This window comes from Anomalospiza imberbis, chromosome 4, assembly GCF_031753505.1.
Source record: "Anomalospiza imberbis isolate Cuckoo-Finch-1a 21T00152 chromosome 4, ASM3175350v1, whole genome shotgun sequence".
Lineage (NCBI taxonomy): Eukaryota > Metazoa > Chordata > Aves > Passeriformes > Viduidae > Anomalospiza > Anomalospiza imberbis.
The window spans coordinates 60841256-60863103 of record NC_089684.1 but is presented as its reverse complement, the minus strand read 5'-3'; the positions used below and the strand labels follow the sequence as shown (position 1 = coordinate 60863103).

Here is a 21848-nt window from a genome sequence, read left to right as displayed (position 1 = left end):
TGGATTTGCCTGAACATGAATACTGAATACCACACGATTCAGGTCCCAAATCATTTGTTGCACTAGGAATGGGGACATGGGCAGGTCTTCACTGCTTTGGAATGAAAAGACTTGCAAACCACTCTGGGGTGATTGATTGAAAACAACCATGAAAATGCAAATCATGGAGGAGAAACCCATGCAGTAAATGCACTACTCAAGTCCTCTATGGACAGCAGAAAAATGCCTAAAATTCACAGGTGATTAACCACTTCTACCTGCTTTTTAACACCATCTGTGCACCTTGTTAAATACCAAATTGAAACAGATACATTTTCCTGGTGAGTCAGAATCTACCCAACCACTAAAGATGAAAAAAAAAGACATTGTGCAGTTAGTGAAACCCATGCACAATGCAGAATTGAAAGTACAGAGTGCACCCTCCATCAGCAAAATGTCCAAGCAAGTACCTTAACAACCAGGCTTTGACTACTTCTTACTGAGTGTATTTTTTTCTCCTTGTTGTAGGAATAGACTGAGGAACAGCCTAGAATTGAGTACAAATATGACTTAGAGCAGCAAGCTCATAGGAGGGTCCTAAAAACCAGCAATGTTCCAATAAAGTCTCATTCTCTGTGTAAACAGATTGGCTCAAACATGAAATGTGGGGCCACATAACTCAATACACTCTGTTAGATGATATGTTATTGCTTCTTTTAAAGGAGAAAGGCTACACATCTTAAAGTTTTGATGGGAATTAGGCACTTCATAGCATTTAAAATTCCACCACGGAACTTAGCTTCTAGCCTTGAATGTGATGCTTTTGGACCACACCTCCAACAAAGGAAGTGTTAATTAATTTTATTTATTCCACCCTTTAAATGTATTTATAAAAACAAAGATACTTCTACTTAATGAGAATATTGATTTAAACCTTGAAGTCTGTGCCAAAGGAAACTCTTCATGCAGGAAATATTTTTGGCAAAAGCATGTAGAGTATGACCTATTCAGCTGAGACCTCAGTGTCCTTGCCTCCTTATTTTTGGATACCACACCAAATTGCTAGTACACACCCACAAAACTACTTCTTGTGCTCTGCTGGCAGGTTTTAGGAATCTCAATTTTAAAAGACAGTAGATGTAAACCAGATGGCTAAAGAAAATACCAGAGATATGCATGACATGTACAAATTGATTGAAATCCATTTTTTCATTCATTTCAGTATGTTTGGCTTAAATCATGATTCAGAAGTTGTTTCATAATTTTTATTTGTCCCTACAAGTTGCCTCCGGATAACAAGGCAAGGGCCAGGGAGAGACACTTCAGCCTGTGATTTCTGCCCACTGCTGAATACAAATTGGAGCCCTCAGCCACTACCTTATCTAGTTTTGTGGAGTTCTTCTTGGTACCAGCTGTTTGATGCCTTCATGATTTGTCGGAGTGAATAAATAAACACAGCATCCACATACGACCTCTCACTAGGACCAGGAGATTATATTTTAAATTGATGCAGTTACCAATAAGCATGAGGGAAAAAATCCATTCTCAGTGAAAGTTAAAATAAACAGTAACAAACCAGGAACAAAAAAGAAAAAAGGTATGAAATTCAAAGGTAGATCAAGCAGTAATAAACAAATAAATTTATAGATCCACTCTCACTGGAATAATAACTTAGTAAGATCATAATCTAATCAGTTAAATGGATAAATCAAGTGAAATTCTGGAGTAACATTACAACTTTTATTTATGTACATCTTGTCCAGAGCAGTTAAAGGGGAAGCATATACTTGCAAAATGTTCCTAAGCAACCTCGTAGTACTAGGTATAAGAGCAATTGTCTTACATTGAACAATTAGAATTCACACAGGAGAAGAAGCTGGTGGTGGTCCCCATACAAGAGAACAGCAGGGGCAAAGAAAAGAGAACAGCATCTACTTCAATGGTTCTTGTGATAATTAGAAGGTTCTGTTTCTTTATATTTGATTCAAACCTGGAGCATATAAACAGACCCCTTAATTCTGTTAAATTTGTTGCACTTTTATAACTAAGTATTAATGTGAAGAGAGAGAAGTTATATCCTTTCTATTATATTATAGTCCTTTCTGGGATGAGAAATAAAGCTTCAGCTCCTTGATTCAACTGCTTTTACTAACTGGACAAATTTCTAGGGAGAGAAGAGAATGCTCATCAAACTTCAGTTAAAAAAGGCTGAGACTGAAGTCCCAAAAGTCTGTGTAATTTGAACATAAACCAGGCAAATTGCCATTGCCATTCTAAAGCATACAGTCAGGGTTTGATGGGAAATTTCCTCAAGAACCCCTAGAAACTTCACACCAAAGCTGAGAAATTTTGGTTTTTTTCCAGACAGACATTTTCAAACTAAAAGTTATTTTGCTATTATATTCTCAGTAAGTTTTGTTTCAATTCCATTTTTTTCTCTTTGCCAGTGGACTTTCTTTCTTTATTCTCTCCAAATTGACTAGAAAGAACAGGATCAAGCTGGCTGTATTTTATGTATCCAATCTTGTTCTTTGCTTACAGACTGCTGAGTATTGACCACATATGTAAAGTGACAGTCTTCGTGCTGAAGAGTCTGGTATGGTCACAGCAATAAACATCACTACAATGGTCTGACAGTTTTCATGGATTTGACATACCCCACCAGTTCAAAATTGAACCTACAAGTCTGAAAAATCACTCATATGTCAGATTTGATGGCAGTACTGGGTCACTCTTCAATTTCAAAGTAGGAGAAAGTAGCATGAATTTGCCACCTGGATTTTTAGTAAAATGAACTATTTTTTATATTTTTGTAGTTCATTCAGAGGACAATAAAATGCAAATGTTTGCTTAGTATCCATCAGTTGTGCCTGTCTGAGTCCCTTGACAAAATATTTTCTCTGATCTTATACTCAATTTTTAGTTACATCAGTAGCAAGAAAATTTTAAGGAAAATAATAATGCAGGAGGGCAGTGAGAGACTTTCAAGTCTCTCTTGAGAGACTGTCTTGACAGGAGGAATTTGATGCCTCTGAGAAAACAGAATTCATTTACACTAACTCTATTCAACTGTAATGACAAGCCTTAAAAACAGGCTCTGAGATGTTGTACTTGTTTCCTTTACTGCTATCTTGTAGTTCCTACTGAGTTTTCCTTATTATGGTGTGGGAAGAGCCACAAATTCTGCTGGTGAGCATAACTTGTTATTAAATCCTATATGGTTATTTGCTATTACTAGGACAGACTACAGTGCCAAACTTTTCCAATACAGCCTAGATCAAGCCAATTAATTTATAAATGCTTTTAGAGAACTTAGAGCCTTCTAACAATTAGGACAGTTCTCTTGTGTTTGTCAATTTCCAAAATAATTTCGTTTCCAAACTTGCAGTCTCTCCTCTGCCCCATCATCTTACAACTTTCCCTCAGTTCTTTTCATGAGCCTGCTGCCCACTACCTGCACTCCCTGCTCTTAACTGCTGCTTTGCCTTGGTTTTCCCCCCTTCTTTGGCCAGACCTTAACCAAGTTTCATCCTAGAGTTGGTTTGTGCAGATCATAGTCTGTTCCAGTCTCTTCCACAAAATTCTTTTTTTTTTCCACTCTCTCTCTAGAAGAGAGATATAAACTACTCTGGATTCTAGTATTCAGTTGCTCCAGCTAACAGTCATAAGATAGCTTATAGCTTAAAAAAAAAAACCAAAAAATAATAACAAAATAAAAAATGCCTCAAATTTTAATGCTACAGGAAGCATCTAATTCACAAAGGAAACAATATATTGAAAGTCTGAAACCACTGAAAAGGAAAAGAGAAACACCATCATTTTAGTGATCTTTGTTGTTTGCCTAAGATGTGTCCTTCACGGACTTGACTGGCCCCAAAAGGATTCAACACAAATTAATAACTGCTAAACTGCTTCTGATCTGCAGATCGTATTGTCCTGCTGGCAGATCATGCATGGTGAAGAGCTGATACAGGATAGTGAAACCAGCAACGAACCTGAGAAAATTGAGAAGGTGCAGCTGGAATTTAAATGGACAAAAAGCAGCCTCTAAAAAAGGAAAGGCAAAAGTAAAGGAAAGAAAACAAATACGGGAACAGACAAAACCTAAACGTAATGATAACCCCAACAAACACAGTATACTTCCTCCAAAATGTGTGCATGAAGTTTTGAGCATGTGGTTATCATCAGATTAGCAAGAACATGAAATAGAATAATGCCAGTATTAATTACCAAGAGTACTAAAATAATGTTTTATCTTTGATGCATTATATTCTCATTCAGAGGTATTTAAACCCTGATTAAATGGAACCCTGAAACATCCATGGAGAGTCAGATTGAATCATCCTTCAGGAGACAAGCACTACATGTTTTCATTACATTTCAATTATGTAGCCTGTCCAGATCTTAAGGATTTACACTGGGTTTTTACTCATATATTTCCTTACAGTTGGACATAGATATAATGATGACAGTGCAGCAGACAAATGTTGACAAAAAGAGGCAGCAAAATTTGAAGCAATCCCTTTGTTTGCTTACCTATGGATACAAATAAAGGCTATTTTTTTTCTTAATTTATGACAAATATGCTGATTTCTGAAAGATGTGTTTTAGAAATGTTGATTAAATCTCCTACAAATGAAAACTGTTGTTTAAATCTCTTACATATGTTTACCTGAGTACTTGCATCAATGAGACACAGTAGCTTAGATCTGATTCTGAATGTGTAATTTGTCCAGGACAAAAAAAAAAAAAAGTTTTTCAGAAAGTTTGGAGCTTTCTTAATATAATGTAGAAAATGCTTAGAGAAGTGGAGGGTAATCTGGTGAAAAGACAGATGAAATCAAGATACTAAGGGAAAGATTGATCACAAAGCAGAACTGCAGAGAAGGAAGATGAAACACTAGAAGCAGATAAGTTTATCTAGTGAATGTATAGAGGAAGGAAGCAGAGAAGATAATAGATCTAGAGACAAAGACAACAGCATGGTAGCTGAAGAGGAAGGTTGAGAGATGATTTTTTTTGTCTCAGGTGTTCACTTGTTCTTCTAATATTGGCAAGGCAATGGTGGAAAAGCATTTACTGCAGCAGGCAGGAAAAAAACCAAGACACCCTCTTAGTTTTACAACTAAAACAGCAGACTAGTACTCCTGAAACCTGCAATTTTGCTTCCTGGCTTTGTTTGAAACTTCAGTTTTCTTAGGCAAGGCAATCACTACTCTCTTCAGTTTCCTATTTATAAACTAGGGTGATAGTATTTATTTTCTGTCATTTACTTAACTTGGTTGCCTGAGTTACGACAGGACCCATATCTCAATCTGTTCCTGCCTAGAGGCTGGAAAAATAGCCTGCTTCCAACTGGGACTGTTACATTGCAGTTTTGCAGTAACCATGGGTAAGTAAGGCAGAGAGGAACAGAAAAGCAAAAGAAACTGACAAAAGTTTTGATATCAGGAACTGAAAGTGACTACTAAAAAATACTTATCTGGGTCCTTTTATTTTCTTTCTGATCCTATCAAATGTACTCAAGGCACATTTCAGCTTATTTTTAATTTATTCCCTTGAATCTTACTTTTACTTCAAAAGAAAGTGGTTATTCTCATACAAGAGCTTGGGCTTTCTGAAAAACACCGGCTCTAATCAGCCTTTTGATAAAATCGTAAGAACTGAAAACATTGAGAGTTCCTTTTGTTTTAATAACCTTTCTTGAATATTTATTTCTCATTTGAATACTTATCATCAATAAAAATTAAACCCTTATGTTTCTGAGGAGTGCGAGCATATTTGGGATTAAAATGAGTGACATCCCTCAAAAATGAGGGCTTTTGAAGGGTTATCTTTCTTAAAGCAGTGCTCTTTCTGCAAGAGTATTCTGAGTCCAGCATGCTACACAACCAAGAAAACAAAAGAGAGAAATTCTTTAAATGAGAAGCAGAACTGGGAAGAAGATTCTGTTTGGATCATCTGCATTAGCAGTTGTATAACTTTAACTATTCACAACACAAAGAAAATGTTTGAGTTTCTAATATAATTAACAATTCTTTTAAGCAGTGGTTTAAATTATAGTTCTTGTTAATTTTCATTATTTGCTATTTGCCTGTGCAAATAAGGTGTTTTCAGAAACAGTTTGCTGAGAAGCCTGCAAGGAGATACAGGATTGGAATATATCACACACATGACAACGTAAACCATAGAAAAATATGGACAAATAGCAAAGACAAATGTACCCTCTACAGCATTAAAGTTACAGAATGCCTAAGATGAGGAACAGCTAATATAGGAGAAAATGCTTCATAATTTGGAGAAAATGTCTAAGTTAATAATTTGCGGGTGAAATGTATGAACTTTGTAACTATTCAACTAAAGTTTCATACCAAAGCTAGATGCTCTCCTGGACTTTATTTTTTTTCCTTTTTAATATGGAGATAACCACAGGCATTTATTAAAATTGATAATCTTCCATTCAAAGACAGTTCCTGTTGAGTTGATATGGCCTATGTTTCTTTCTATATAAGCCATTAATTAAGCACCTGAAATAGAAATATTCTCAGTGGCATGGCCAAGGGATGTGAAGTTGTCAAATGGGGCTCTCTAAGCCATTTTAGAGAACAGAAGGACATTGTGCCTAGACACCAAACCACAAACAAATCTCAACAATGGGTAAATTGTGGTAAGGTACAAGGCACGCATATTTTACCATGTTGTCTTGTGCTGTTTGTGGTGTCATTTAAAACAAAGAGTACTTGTGGGTTAAACTGCTCAAAACTCCATGCAATTAAGCTTGGCCTCTGCCTGGAAAACTAAGTCCTGGGGACACTCGCCGTGTTAGAAGCACAATAAAGATCGCACATGATGTGCCTCACGGTGGACCTGGTCCATGGGGATGTCGTACCCACGGGAGCTGCGGAGGGCATGGGTGGAGCAGAGACATCAGGAAGGATGAGGAGCGCCGCGTGGGTGCCGTGCTTGGGTTTCCGTGCTGATGGAGGAGCGTCTGTGCTAACCGGGAAATAAAGAGGCCAGATCAAGTCCTGGCTCAGGATATTTACACCTCCGTGAACTGAGCAACAACGGAGATCTATGCCCAAAGTGGGCAGCGTTCCACTATCATGTTTTGAGAAAGTGGTTGCCTTGTCCTCCCGCTGTGGTTTACAATACATACCCAACACAAGTGTGTACATAATTTCGTTACACACATATATAATACTAACGCCTCCCTGATGCCTCTCCCCTCCCAGAGCAGTCCTCACGGAAGCCTGGCTGTCCAGGGCCTGGGACGGCAGCAGTGCCGAGCTGTAATGCAGGAGGCGCACGTAAGGAGAGGAGGACCCTTCTCTGGGACACACACCCCAGACACTCCCGCCCAGCCCTCGGCAGGTGCCGCTCGGGCCCCACCGCTCTGCCCCGCGGCCCGGCCCCGCCAGCAGCTCGGCCTGCGACGGCGGCGGCCGGTCCCGGCGGCGCTCGGAGGGCAGGGCGGGCCGGCAGAGGTGGCCGCAGTCCCCGCCTCTCCCGCGGGTTTGCCCGGCGAAGGCCGGGCCGGGAGGAGCCGCTCACCGGCGCCACGGCCCGCCGGAGCCATGAGCTCCCACCGCAGCGAGAGCGACTGGCAGGGGCTGCTGAGCGAGGTGAGGCGGCGGGGGGGCCGCGGGCCGGGGCGCCGGGCAGCGAGGAGGAGCGGCGGGCGGGCCCGGCTGCTCCCCGCGCCTCGAGGAAATGCCGGGGAGAGGGGCACAGCCGCCGGCAGGGCGCCCGGCCCGCGGCCGAGCGGGCGGCAGCGGCTGCAGCGGCTGCAGAGCGGGGCGCCGCGCTGGGCCGGTCACGGCTGCGCCGTGTGGCCACGTCTGCCGCTGGCCCTGCCCTGCTCGGGCTGCCGCCGCGGCCCGGCGCTGCTGCGGAGCACCGCAAGAAGGGCCTGCGAACCTCTCCGTGTATTAAGCGCCCTGGCGCTGCGGAGAGCAGCTTCTAGGCGCTGCTGCTGCTGCTGCTGCTGCTGCTGCTGCTGCTGTGGCTGGTTTGAAACCGACGAGCATTCCCTGAGCTGCGGGGATGGCCGGGGCCTCGGGCCCGGAGGAGCAGCGCAGCGCAGCCCAGCCCGGCTGCGGCACCGGCCTGGGCGACCCGGCTGCCCCTGTGCTGTATGCCTTCCTTGGTGACATTTAAATGGTGACATTTATACTGTGGGAAAAAGAATGTAATAGCAGCGTGCCCATGAGCCTCAACAGGTGGAGGATTTTCCAGTTACATGAACAGAAACTTTATTGCCCACTGCATCCCCATTAAAACATCCACAGCGTTTACAGGTACACGTTTTCATGTAGGGTAAGTTAGCAAACTCAAACCAACTTGAGGTCAGTATCATTTAAAGGAGTATTATTAAAGACAAATCTGTTTATTCATCAGACTTATGAAGCAGGCTGGCATGCTTATTTTACATTGCCTTACTGTAAAAATAGTAATTTTATGCTTACAGCTAGCAGATAAAACTTTTGTGCAAATGGCATTGGCGCGGATACTGTCCTACAGTATGATGCACACAGATGAATTCCTGTGTTTTCAGGAGGGCTTTGCCTCCATTATGTTAATTGAATGTAAGGCCTAAAGCCCTGACCTGTCAAAAAGATATTTGAGTTTAGGGTGTTGAACCTGTCACTGTTCTTGGTGATTTCAGTGGGAGTTTGTATGGGCCCAGATCTGTGCTAGTACAGTACTTCCAGAATTGGAGACTGTCTGTGAATACAGTACTTCCAAAGACACAATATGATCCAAGAGAAAGTGAAAAGTGCACTTTTAGTAGCATCTTGGTTGTGCAGTGTTGAATCTGACAGCTCATTTATCAAATGGAGTTGTATTTGGGATGGAGGTGATTTCAGATGGGAGGCAAATCACAAGGTGTATTCAGAGGAGATGTTGCTATTCCTTGCTTTAAATTGTAATTTAGAATTACTTTGGAACTTTTTTACTTTTTATATAGTTAAACCTAAAAATTCTATCCTAAAATTGAATACCTACTTCAGTTTAAGGGCTTCTTGATTGTAGTAAAGTTTAATGACTGTGCTAAGCTACATTCTTGTAGATACTTAAACATAGATATAATTTCTTTTTTTTTCAGGAAAAATTAGAGGCATGGTGACTTACATTCCACCTTTCCTTCCTTCTCTCTATTTCCACAGCAGGCTTACAGCCTGTTGTTCTGGGTGAAGTCTGTAGTATGTGCTGTCAAGATACAGGTTTTCCTCTTTTGCCTTCCTCTTCCTTTGGCTGTTGTACTTCACTCCATGTGTTTTACCCATTATCTCCAACATCCTTATGGGTCTGTGAGAAAGTGGCTCAGACTTCTGAAGTAACTTGTAATAAGTTTTTTTAATTTGCCCTATCCCTCAGTGGTACAGATTTTCTCAAGGCCGCCTAGCTTCAGTGTCTGCTGGGTGATTTTTCCCCTGTGCATTTCATAAAAATCTTGAAATGCTTTCAAAATAGAAGGTAACACAGGCAAGAAAAGACATGGTAGCTCTAAACAAACACTCTCCCGTTGCAGGTGGTAGACAGTTAAAACATAAGATGGGGTTAAAAATCTTGGCGTAAAATAGTCCAGAAGCTGATGGGTTCAGACCTGTGGTCACATATGTTTTCATTTGCATAAGCCAAATCTTCCAGGTTTGAAAGGTAGGAGTTATTGAAATACTTGTCAAAGCAACTGTAACTTCTAAAACTATGGTGCTACAGGTGTTAAGAAGAGTGGTAAGGATGTGTGTTTGGTCCTTATGCACAAACACTTGTACACACAGCATTTATTTTTGTAGGGTGCCTTTTCATTTTTCATAAGAAAAGAAGAATTTTTTTTGTCTCTTTCAGTCTTTTTCTTTATTTACTCTTCTCTTTCCTTTTGACTTTGGTTCCATTTCAGTGCCTTTTGCTCTGTACCCTTTTTCACATATCTTTCTCTGTTTTTATTATGCTCAGCACTAACTTCTTGCTTGTTCTTTTGCCTCCATATACTTTACAGCCACACATATTACAGGCCTAGTGTGCGCCTGGTACTCTGAACAATTTTGCACCACGTGTACCTTGAGCATTCTTTAAACTAACTGAATAGGGTGACGTAGGTAGGAATACTGGGACAAAGCCAACTTAGCAAACACTGAAGGAGCATAAAAGAGTCATTATTTCCATTGAAAATCTCACAAACTGGATGCAGAAAAACTCACTTCAAGAGCAAGAATCCACATTTTACCTGTTCTCTAGCTAAGTTCATGTATTGGTGATGGATGTATGGAGGTGTATATATATATATACACATATATATATATATATATACATACATATATGAAAGATTAATTACTCTGTTGAGTTACCATGTTATTTTTCTGCTGGGGCTCTTGTTTTCCATCTAAAGTTTATGTCACTCAGTGATCCACGTTTAGGGTATTTAAAAGTCAGTGTAAAGTTGTAGGGTGAAGACCTGGTCAGTAACTGCTGGTTTGACACAAGAGACTGAGATGCAGCAAGAATTTTCTTGCTGGTGACCCAAGTCCTCCATAAACCAGTGATCTTCATAAATCTCAAAATACTATCCCAAGAGTACATTCCATTCCTCATCCCTATCCCTGGAGTTGTTCAAGGTCAGTTTGGATGGGAGTCTGAGCAACCTGGACTAGGTGAAAGTGTCCCTGCCCATGGCAGCAGACTTGGAACTAGATGATCTTCAAGGTCCCTCAGATTTGCCAGCCTCTAAAATTAAATCCAATGTCAAAATGCTTCTCTTTCATTTATCACCTCCCACACATTAGAGTGTTTAGTGTATTCTGTTTACAGCTACTCATTTGTGACTGTGCCTCCTACAGCTAGTTTGAAGAGATGTAATTTCTGTTTAATTTTTCATTCACAAGAGGCTATTTCTTGGTTATTGACTGTGTATGGTCTTCAGCAGCACAGAGGGAGGTGATATGCTTATCTCTTGAGCTCCCTTGCCTAGAAAGTTTGGACTTACCAAACTGTTGAGCAGTAGTTCTAGTTGAAATAGCTAGATTTTAACATGAGACATGAGTTCTGAAGGGATACCTAGCCTGCTTGTAATTGCAGAGCACACCTTTCCCATTGGTTGTACAATTTTTTATGTGGGCAAGAGAGAAGAGGAAGGAAAACTGGTGAGATTTTGATGTTCATATTATCTCTGTCATGTTTACTTCTCAAACAAAGCATGAAATGTAATTTGCCAAACCTCTGTGAGGGGACCAACAGGCTGTGGAGCCACTAGTTTAATAGCTTTTCTTAATGTGCACAAATGCAAGGGCTGTAGGGATGAGCAAAGTGGAGCGGATACTCTGAGGTCTCTGGTTGGTTGGGTTGGCATTGTAATGACTTTGACATTTGCAAAATGCAGTGAAAATGTTGAAAGAGCTGGCATTGTGATTTACTGCACTCCAAAATTCTCTGGAGCTGTGGGGGAGTGCTATGAAGACCTGCATGCTGGACTTTTGGGCAACTAAACAAGTGGTTGCTTTTCATGTTTCCATGTTTCAGGTTGGAGTAAGAGATCTGCAGGGATGTTGTGAAACAAACAGAGAAATTAATAATGTTATCTGATGTACAGCATACAAAACTTCTGAAGTCTGGGCCACATCGCACAGTAGTGTAAACTACTAAATTGTGGTATTCCTAAATGGCTGGTGAAGATGGTGTGGTGTAGTATTGCCATCAAGACAAGACATGGTGTTCTAAGGAGCTGCTTATATCACTTCTATCATCAGTGGGTGATACCAGCCTGCTTTGTGTTTCAGCAGCCAGGAGGCAGCCAGTGGAGCAAGAGCTGGGCAGCAGGAAAAGCTGAGTTGATATGGTGGGATAAAACCAAGGTCACTGCATTATTTCAGATTTTATCAGAGATAAATCACATCAGGAAGTGAGATGGCAAGCAAATGGCCAATAATTGTGCATTTTTCTAGGTCTGAGTGCTTGACTCCTTCAGATAACTTAACAGTTTAATCTGAAGTCAAGGGGAGAAACATTATAGAAACACAATCAACAAACATCCCAAACAGTGAGATTGAAATGCATTTTGGGACCCTTGGGTTTTTACAACAGAATTGTCTCCAAGACTACAGTCAGGAGAAATTTGATAAAACTTAAGGCAGTTTGGTAGCAGCTGGTTCTCTTGTTAAAAGATGGTGAGTAGACTTCATGGTTTCCCAGAGAGCATGGTAGATGATAGGTTTCAAGGCCCAATGTAATTTAGTAGCCCTTCAGTATTTGAGGATGCAAGGCCCTCAAGAGTCAAGAAAAGACAGAATATGATCCACAGTGATTCCAAAGAACAGACTGGAGATAGTATCTCTGCTTCTACTCTCAGAAAATTAGATGTTTTCCATGAAATTAATTGTCATTAAATACCAAAATATAGGCTAGTAATTTGTACAAATTAAAAAAAAAATCTAATAGGAATTCAGTGTGTTTGTTGGTTTAGAAAAAGAAAGTCTAAAACCTTGACCGTGTCCCAGCTTCATCAGATTATTAGACCATGTCTACAGCGTCATTAATGAGATCTACCCAGATTTGTGACTAAAAATAGCAATGGACAAATAGTAAGTGTTCGATGTAGAGGGTCACCTTGGAGCACTTACACTCTCCTGTAATGTCAGTCTCTTTTTACTCAATTTCACTAGAGTAGTCATCTGGCTGTAGAGCAGTTCAGGCAGTAATGTAGGCTGTCATATATATTCCTTTAATTATTATGTTCTTCCTTGTAGCAATTATAATTTACTTTATTGCAGATAACAGCACATTGGCAGATAAAAGCCACTAGACAGATATGAAAAGTTGTACATTGTAACTTTTAGATTGAATGTGTAGCAGCTGGTTCTCATTTAACTTTGTTTTTTGAATTCATAGATTATTTTGTACCAATAATTAAAAAGAAACAAAAGATAATATGAATATTTCACAGTAACTGTAGTGCATAACAGAATTCACTTCTTTGTCTCACTGATAAACACCTGAGATGTGGGCTTTCCTTCAGTTGCAGGGGAAGAAGTCTGTATGAGTGAATGCCAGAAGCATCTACTGAATGCTTTTTTTCAGACTGTTTGAGAAAATTTGCCTTATTGCTCTCATTGCTCCAAAACAACTTGTCACACTCCTATGTTCCTTTTGACAGCATACCAATTTTGTTGCACTTATTTGTCTATATAAGGGAAATTGCTGATGGGACTCAGTTATTTCCCTGACTAGAACCCATTTCTGGTATACAGCTGTTAGGTCATTTTATGGCCATTATTGCTACATTGTTTTTTAACATTCAGAAACAAATATATTGAATAACCTCTTTGAGGTCTGTCTTTGTGAAATTTGGTTTTCCTTCAGTAATGGTAATGGCAACTGCAAACATAGCCCTGTTGAATAATCAGATTCTACAGAAATGCTCTGGCTTTATTGTTTCTTGTACCATAAGCCCATGGAAACAAATTATTATGTTATTACTGGTTTTATTGTATTTATTTGAGAAAGTCAATATGTGTAAAAGGCAAAAATTACTTCAAAAAGTCTTTTATGTGGTCATTTTTGTAGTAAAATCCAAACAGTACATTGAGGAGAGACGCCAATATCATCAGTATTTAGTTCATCTAGTTAAAACAGATTTTAAACAAGGAGGCCATTGTCGGAACCCAGAAAGTCCCTTGGACATTTACGGGCTCACCCCAACCGGGGGTGAGTTCCAACAGGCCATCTTTATTCCTTTATTGAGACTCTGAATATTACTGCCCCCACAGTCTGTTTATGGTTCATTATCCTCAGGCTAATAGGTAATGGAGAATTCCCCAGCCCCTGCCAGTGCTGCTGTAAAAGGTGAAACCTTCTCAAATGCTCTGAGTGTGTCCTTTGTAGAGGGCTGTGACTCATGGCAGAAGCAAGATTTGTTTGCTGCTAGGTCTATATTTCCTGCTGGGTAAGTACTGGGTTTTACAGCCTAATCCACATGCTCTGGTTCACTCCTGACTCTCATACATGGTTTCATCCAGCAGCACTTGAGGCGAGGCTTGCAGGCACCTGCAGTACTGGGGGTGTATAAGGTAAGATGTTTGGCTTCTTTCCACTCACATTGTGTGCGTGGTATAGGGTGCTCCACTCCACACAGGTGTTGGCTGGATGGGCCAGCTTCATTCTTCATGGGATTCTTCCTGGTAAAGGAGCAGGACAGGTTACTTGGTTCAGGGATTAGGCTTTGGGTTGGGGTTTTTTTAAGTGATTATGAGGTTTGCTTTTACTCATTTTTATTTGCAGCTACTCTATCAGACTGCTAATATTTAAAAACAATTTAGCAAAGGCTTGCTTTAGAATTACTTAGGGGATGAAACGGGGAAAAAAGAAGAGAGATTGACAAATATTTCACTGTAAGGGAAGGAATTACTTTATCAAGTTTGAAGCAGTTTACTATAATCACTTACTGACAATGTTAAAGTTTAGCTTCTCATACCTTTCAGTTCTTTATCAGGGGATTTGACATTTGTGTAAGGTATCAGTAAGGACATAAGTACATAGGTACACTTGCCTTTGTTGATGCCAAGGCATCATAATCCAGAAAATTTATGGCAGGATTTCAACTTCAGTACTGCCAGAAATAAAATTAATCCAAGGTGGAAGTGTCCTTTTTGAGAGTTCAAATCCTTCTTGGAACTGCTTTTCTCATTTCCTTCCCACTTTTTTGCAACTAAGCATTTACCAATTTTGGAAAAGGTTGTCTGGACTAATATACCAAACTGATTTTTTCCTTTCTCATTGACTTCAAACTGAGGTTAACAAAGTTAATTCCAAGCAAGTAGTACATCCAAAGAATGATTTTTGTCCCAAAGAACAGCACTGACTTGAACAGTATGGAAGTGCTGATGTTTTTGCTTTATGCAAGAGCCCATAATGACAAAGTATTCTTGTCAGAGGATATAATGAAACTGTAAATTGTTTTCATGACTGCTATGGTATTTGGTCTCTTGCAGATCACATTCAGAAAGTATTTAGAGCCACATCATATGTCAGTAACATCAGAAATAGAAATACATACTTCAGCATGAGCAGTGTCAAGTGTTGGGTAAATAAGAATCTGCTGATCAAACATCATGTTAAGTAAAAGTTACCTGAAAGTTCTGATAGGTAACATTGATGATGACATACATGTTACTCTTCCTTTTCAGTGGAGAAAGGCAGAAGCAGATCAGACTAATGCAGAACAGCTAAGATTTGCAAGTTCTACTTTGCATGACCACTTCACATGAGAAGTAATGGCTGCAGAGGAAGGCTCATCTCTGCTTTTCCTCCCCTTTTAGGTGTTTGCAGCATTCCAGCATTATTTCCATTTTTTTGCCTGAAATGAGCATATGCCTGTAGTATCACAGCATAATTAAGTTTCTTTTATGTGTGGCATTAGGGCATCACACTGTAATTGTTTCATAGGCAAGGTAAATGTTGGTTATTGTTCCTGCAGCCCCTTCTGCTGTAACATAGTCCCATTTCAGTGTCCAGTTGGGAGGATGAGCCTAGAGTACATTGCTGGTAGTGGGGAGAAGGATGGCAGTGGGAAGTGAAGCAGGAATGATTGGTTGCTACCTGGGAGCTGGATATTGTGAACACATGTAGAAAAGGGATTTTGCAAATGCTTCTTCCTTCTAGCAGCCTTGTCAGGGCTGCTGGGCAAATTGCAAGGTTCCTCATGCTATTGCATATAAAGAAAAGAATGAGAAACTCAAATTGGTAAATTTTTGTAAGTCACAGTGAACATGTAGCCTTACAGATGGATTTCAGGCTTTCTATATGATGTATCTTCCCCATGACTGTCATTAATAAGTTAAGACAACTTGTGGCAGACTTTGATCTTGTGCGGTCTTCCAACTTTTCACAGAAGAATTGAGCATCTTGTACTCAGTACTGGCTTGGGTAGAAATGGCCTGTTACATGTATGGGTTTTTTCTCTTCTGCAGTATCTGGTATGCAAAAGGAAACTTGAAAGTAAAAAGGAGGCATTGCTCATCCTTTCCAAAGAGCTGGATACCTGTCAACAAGAAAGAGACCAGTACAAACTTATGGCCAACCAGCTGCGGGAACGACACCAGTCTCTGAAAAAGAAGTATCGGGAGCTGATTGTAGGTTGTTCTTTATGAAGACTGTATAACTGGGGGACAAAGGTGAACCTCAAAAAAAAATTGGAAAGCAGTCCATAGTGGCTGCTGTAAAAATGTTTAGGTACTTGTTTGCAGTAGTCCTGCCGTTACACAGCCCTGATCATATTATTACTCATTTGTTCTGCAGTGATGAGGCAGTGCTTTTTATATAGGACACAGAAATGCAGTGCATGCTCTGAGGAAATTAGTTTCAGTGATAATTCCATTTAAAAACTGACTGTGGTATTAGTACTCCACAGCAACTTAATGTACCAGTATGAAAATTAATGCAACAGAAATTTGTAATGAACTGCTGTTCTAGAAATGTAAACAAATCTTCAACTTTAGAAATTTTTTAATGTTAAAGTTAGTATTACTGGTATTAATCAGCAGCATTCTTAAAAATTGGTAGCATTTTAGTTAAAATACATGTTCTACAATTAGATTCACAGAATTAATATAGTTTCTGTTTTCATAAATAAGCTGCCAATAAAATATATCTGTTTATTTGTAGGATGGGGATCCATCACTTCCACCTGAAAAGAGGAAACAGGTAGGAATTTTTTTTCAACTGATATTATTTTTCTGCTACAAAAGTACTTTGCGAAAGAATAAAAATATTAATTAAGAGATCTGGTAAAAAAGCAAGCATTTCTGAATATTGAAAAGCTCAGTCTTTAAATTGTGAAATTCTGCTTTTGTCTACACATCTCACTGTGAAATACCTGAGCTATAGAATATATGGCTACTGCTTTCGTGTGTTCACCTGAGACTGAAATTGGTCAGTGTACAGAGACTTGAGGTTGTTCTCCTTTTTGTTAATTCTTCCATATTGAGTCCTAAAATGTATTTGTGACAGGACTTATCATACTTAAAAGTAAGCTGGGAATGCATTGTCTGCCTTCCATAATTGTTAATTTATTGTTGTGAGGGCTGTTTTCCATTAAGTATTCTCCCAGGCCACTTGACTCTATGAGTTATAAATGGTAAAACAATGATAATTGCATTTTAGGGTTCCCCTGAAAAACTTTTTGCCTGCTTGCATGCATTTTTGTTCCTGGATATCCAGAGTGTGTCCCTGTTGTGGAATGTTGGTTGTCACATCTTAAAATTACCTTAATTTTTAGAGAAAAATGGCACCCAAAACTCAATTTGTGGAGCAGGGAGATGAGAACAACCTAAAAGAACAAAACTGTTCCTGTAATTGCTAGTTTTGGAAATCTTTTAACTATGTTTAAAACATGGTTATTGCATTCTGTTAATGGATCAGAAGTTTTACTCATCACCCTTTCCCTGATAGTTTGCATGTAGTTCTTACTATTTGCTTAAAATTTTATGGCTTAGGGTTTTGGTTGCTTTAAACTAAACTTCCAGAGGCAATATAATTACTCCTTCAGGCACTTATACAAATAGCTGCCAAGAAGTCAGTGGCTCAGTGTAGAATAATTTAACTTCCTCATTATTTAGCATAATTTATTTGCAGTTCTGTTATTTCAACAGAATTCTAATAAAACTTTATGACCAGATACAAGTTTTTGCATTCTGAATGTTGCTGAGGAATATCCAGTTGAAAGAAAAAAACCAAAGCAGTGTATGGATCATTACAGAGGATGATCTGTAGGATCGGTGTAGGAAGGGGAATTTGCCATCCCATAGCTCTTCTAATTAATCTTTCATCTTTCAAAACAAATAAAACTGACAGTTGTTTCTGAAATACTAGCCAAAATCAGTCTAAATTCAGAAGCTGTGATTGTATTAAGTTTTAGCAATTTGTCTTACCAGGGCAAGTGCCTGAAAAACCTTTAATAATCTACCTAGGACTAATTTTTTTTTTCCTGAGGAAGTTATGTATTCATGCTAGGTAGCAGTGAAAGAAAGAAAATGGGGTCATTGATAGGTTCCCCCCTAGAACAATATATATGTTAGGTTGTACAGTAGTAGACTGTTAGTGTACTTCTTGAGTTTTTATTTTCCTGAGAAATGTGTCTGTAGCATAAAAGGTGGATAACCTAGAGTAGTTAGTGCAAACTTTCTGAAGAAGAGTATAGTTTCACCTTGAGAAATGCATCAGAGAATAATAAAAGAAAGTTATTAATATTTTTTCCATTATTACCATACCTACATTTCTTAGCATTTTCTCACCTAAGAAAGAGTGAAGTTTTCTCTCCCTTTTGTGCTTCTTCCATTCCTTTTTTCCTGGAACCCTAGATGCATGCTGGGAGAACTTTGTGACCTCAGTCGTTTTATGAAAGGAGACCCTGATCCTCCAATGAATTCTACACAACACAAAAGTGCATACTGTTTTCATGGTCAGAAATAAGATGAAAACACGATATGCTTAACAGTTTGCTATGTGTTGCATTGGTTGGCCACAACTGAGAAATTACTGCTTATTATTGAAATTCCAGTCTAGAACCTTAAATGTAGTAGGTGGGTTGGAATTGCTACTGTCTTCTTCTTCTTTTCTTCATTTTTCCCCTTTATTATCAATTATGTTTGGTGACTGCTTAAAATGTCTTGTTTTCCAGCATGCCTTCTCATCCTGTTTTCCAGCACAGAGTTTTCATAGTTTTTATGGAAATATCACGTAACCAGGCATTTTCTGTCAGCAAGCAGCTAACTCAAAATCTGGTTTTGTAAAATTGTTACTTAAAGGCATCTTAACATGCAGGGCTCTGTAGTGTTTTCCCTCTCAAAGCTGTGTTTGCATCTCAGATCTTTTCCAAACGAAACAATTCTACGATACTATGATGATTCTATCCAAGGAGTGATCTATGTGTATCACCTTCTGCCAACCAGCAGAAACAGAAAGTGAGAAACGGTGCTACAGAAATCTCTATTTCTACTGTAGATGTTTCACCATTAGTGTTGTTCACAGCTTGTGAGCTGTCAGCGCTTTCCTGGCCCTTCATGCCTATGTGGTTGAAGGTAGTTTTATAATGTCTTACAGTGTCAGGTGTAGAGTAATTTTTGGATAAGTAGTGGAGGGGCAAAGTGTTTCAGGACAATAGGAATTAGGAAGAGCATGTTTTATGTTAAAATTCATTCAGACATGTTTGTAATGGTTTAATCCCAGCCAGCAGCCAAGGCCCACACAGACCGTCACTCACTGCCTCACCAGGGCAATCAGAGAGAGAATCAGAAGGGCAAAAGCTATGGAATTTGTGGGTTGAGATAAAGATAGTTTTATAGGAAAAGTAAAAGCTGCTCATACAAGCAAAGCAAAATAAAGTAAGAAATTCATTCATGACTTCCATGGGCAGGCATGTTGTTCACCCATCCCTAGGAGAGCAGGCCCTTTCAAGCATAATGGTGAATTGGGAAGACAAATGCCATCACTCCAAACAACCCCCCTGCCTTTCCTCTTTCTTCTCCCCATTTTATATACTGAGCATGATGTCACATGGTCTGGAATATGCTTGGTAAGTTTGGGTCACCTGTCCTGGCTTTGTCTCCTCCCAACCTCCTATGTACCCCCAACTTCCTTGCCAGCACGGCAGTACAAAAAGTAGGAAAGGCCTTGGCTCTGTGTAAATCCTGCTCAGCGAGAACAAAAACAGCTCCATATTATCAGCCCTCTGTTCAGCTCAAATCTAAAGTATAGCCCCATATCAGCAACTGTGAAGAAAATGAACTCTACCCCAGCTGAAACCAGCACAATGATAAACAATAGACACTCCCCTTTTTGAAAGACATGTTAAAATATTTCCTTGTATTCATATCCTCTGCTGAGCATCCTATATAAATAGAAATTCTGCTATTCTACAGTTCTGCAATGATACATATTTATATGCATTAACTGTGATACAGGACATTTCAATGGAAGTTTACTAGCTATCTGTTGGCCAGTGTTGCTGCACTGGGAAACTTAAAAAAACACAGATTGGATTTCTAGCTTAATATATACTGCCTGTTATTTTCATCTACGTCGCTTAAATTTTCTGTATAGCTTCAGTTTGGGAGAAGCTTTGCCATTAAAATAACAAATCAATGAATCCTTTGACCTTCTATATGAAATTGATGTTCTTTTAATACAAATGCGATCCTTTGAATAAACAACAGTGAAGTAAAATGCATGGTTAGGAAAACAACTGTTCTGGGCCACAGTCCTAAATATGCTTTCCTTAATTTGATCTAGTGAGACCACTCAGTTGGAGATAGTGGGTTTGCACTGGGGCTCTGTGCGAAGAATAAAGCTGCAATGCGTATGTCACTGGGGAGGTCTTAGATTTGTATTTTAAATGTATAAGAAATCAAATTAAATGGAACTGAACATCACAAGATCACAGGAGAGTTGAAGTGGGAAGACAGCTCTTGAGGTCAATTAGTCCAATCTTCTTGCTCAAACACGACCACCTAGAGCAGGTTGCCCATTTTCAGTATGGTTTTGATTCTGTGTGACTCCACAGCCTCTCAGGGCAACCTGTTCCAGTGTTTGAGTGCTCTCATAGAAAAAAGGGTGAGTGGGCAAGGCCCTTCCTCACCTTGCAGTCCTTTCTAAGTAGCCTGTATCCCTTCATTGCAGCACTCCAGCTGTGTGAGTTATCCCACCTATTCTCCATGATCCCAGAGCTTGTAACTCTGTAACTGCACACAGTCTTCAAACTCCTCCTGTTTATGCCCCCTGCTACATGTGTTAAGAGACCTTGGAGGGGCATCCGAGTGTGCTGGTTCTGTGGTACAGGCTTAGAGCTTTCCTACAAGGTTGTTTGTTCTATGGTAGTCTCCTTCTGTACAGAATCACAGAATAATGAGGTTGGAAGAGACCTCTAAGATCATCAAGTCCAACCTATGCCCTAACACCTCAACTAGACTATAGCACCAAGTGCCACATCCAGTCTTTTTTTAAACACATCCAGAGATGGTGATTCTACCACCTCCCTGGGAAGACAATTCCAATACTTTATTATTCTTTTGGTGAAAATTTTTTTCCTAATATCCAACATACCTTCCCTGATGTAGCTTGAGACTTTGTCCTATTATTCTGTCAGTTACATGCCTGTGGTCTAAGGAATTACACTTCAGCTCAGTTGCTTTGTGAATTGCTAAGTCCTTTCTCTTCCCATCATCCCAGACTCTTGGCTTGCCTACCTATCCTAAGCTTCCTTATTCCCTCCCACATAATTTCAAGAGTAAAGCTCTCCTTTTGAAGTTCTCCAGCCTACTGCCAAAGACACTTTTGCCTCATGTGGATCCTGTGTCTCCCAGGCAGCTCTTGAGCCTTAGAGAGGATCCCATGGTCATAGAAGCGTCTTTGAGGCTCCCAGTACTGAGTCCCATAATGTAATTGTGACATGTTCCTAGTACAGAACACAGCTTGATGGTTAATCTTCCTACCAGCCAAAAAGGCCCACCAGAGAGCCTGAAGGTCACGGCCCTTAATGCTGTTACAGTTATCCATAGATATCCTAAGGTGATTAGTTCAAACCAAGATTCTGACTGCTTCAAGGACCGTTGGTATCACAGTAACATGGTACCCATTCACTAAGATATTCCTCAGCTTGTCTCCTGCTAGTGAATATGTCTGTGGGCATGACTTTTTTGGGCAGGCATAACATCTGAAAGACCAGAGGTTCCAGACAGGATTTTGCTGTGACATACCACAAATGGACCCATTTTGATCCATTTCACTTCCAGCTTCTAGCTCAATGTACTTGGCTATCACAATTCACTTCTGAAACAAACTTCAGGAGTTACCTTATGACTGTTCATGACATGATCGTAAAT

General features: G+C 39.7%; 1 protein-coding gene across 7 annotated transcripts in view; it reads left to right on the top strand.

Moving 5' to 3' along the window:
* The first annotated feature begins 7025 nt into the window (after positions 1-7025).
* CCDC149 (coiled-coil domain containing 149) overlaps positions 7026-21848 on the top strand; it is a 52631-nt gene continuing 37808 nt past the window's right edge. For 4 of the 7 annotated variants that reach the window (XM_068188806.1, XM_068188805.1, XM_068188804.1 and 1 more), the window contains exons 1-3: positions 7322-7604; positions 15942-16103; positions 16636-16674. In XM_068188806.1, the coding sequence (XP_068044907.1) occupies positions 7557-7604; positions 15942-16103; positions 16636-16674 (249 nt within the window). In that variant the 5' untranslated portion in view covers positions 7322-7556. Of the gene's footprint in view, positions 7148-7319; positions 7605-15941; positions 16104-16635; positions 16675-21848 lie in introns of those variants that run through there. The other 3 variants (XM_068188802.1, XM_068188801.1, XM_068188807.1) reach the window with 2 other exon arrangements.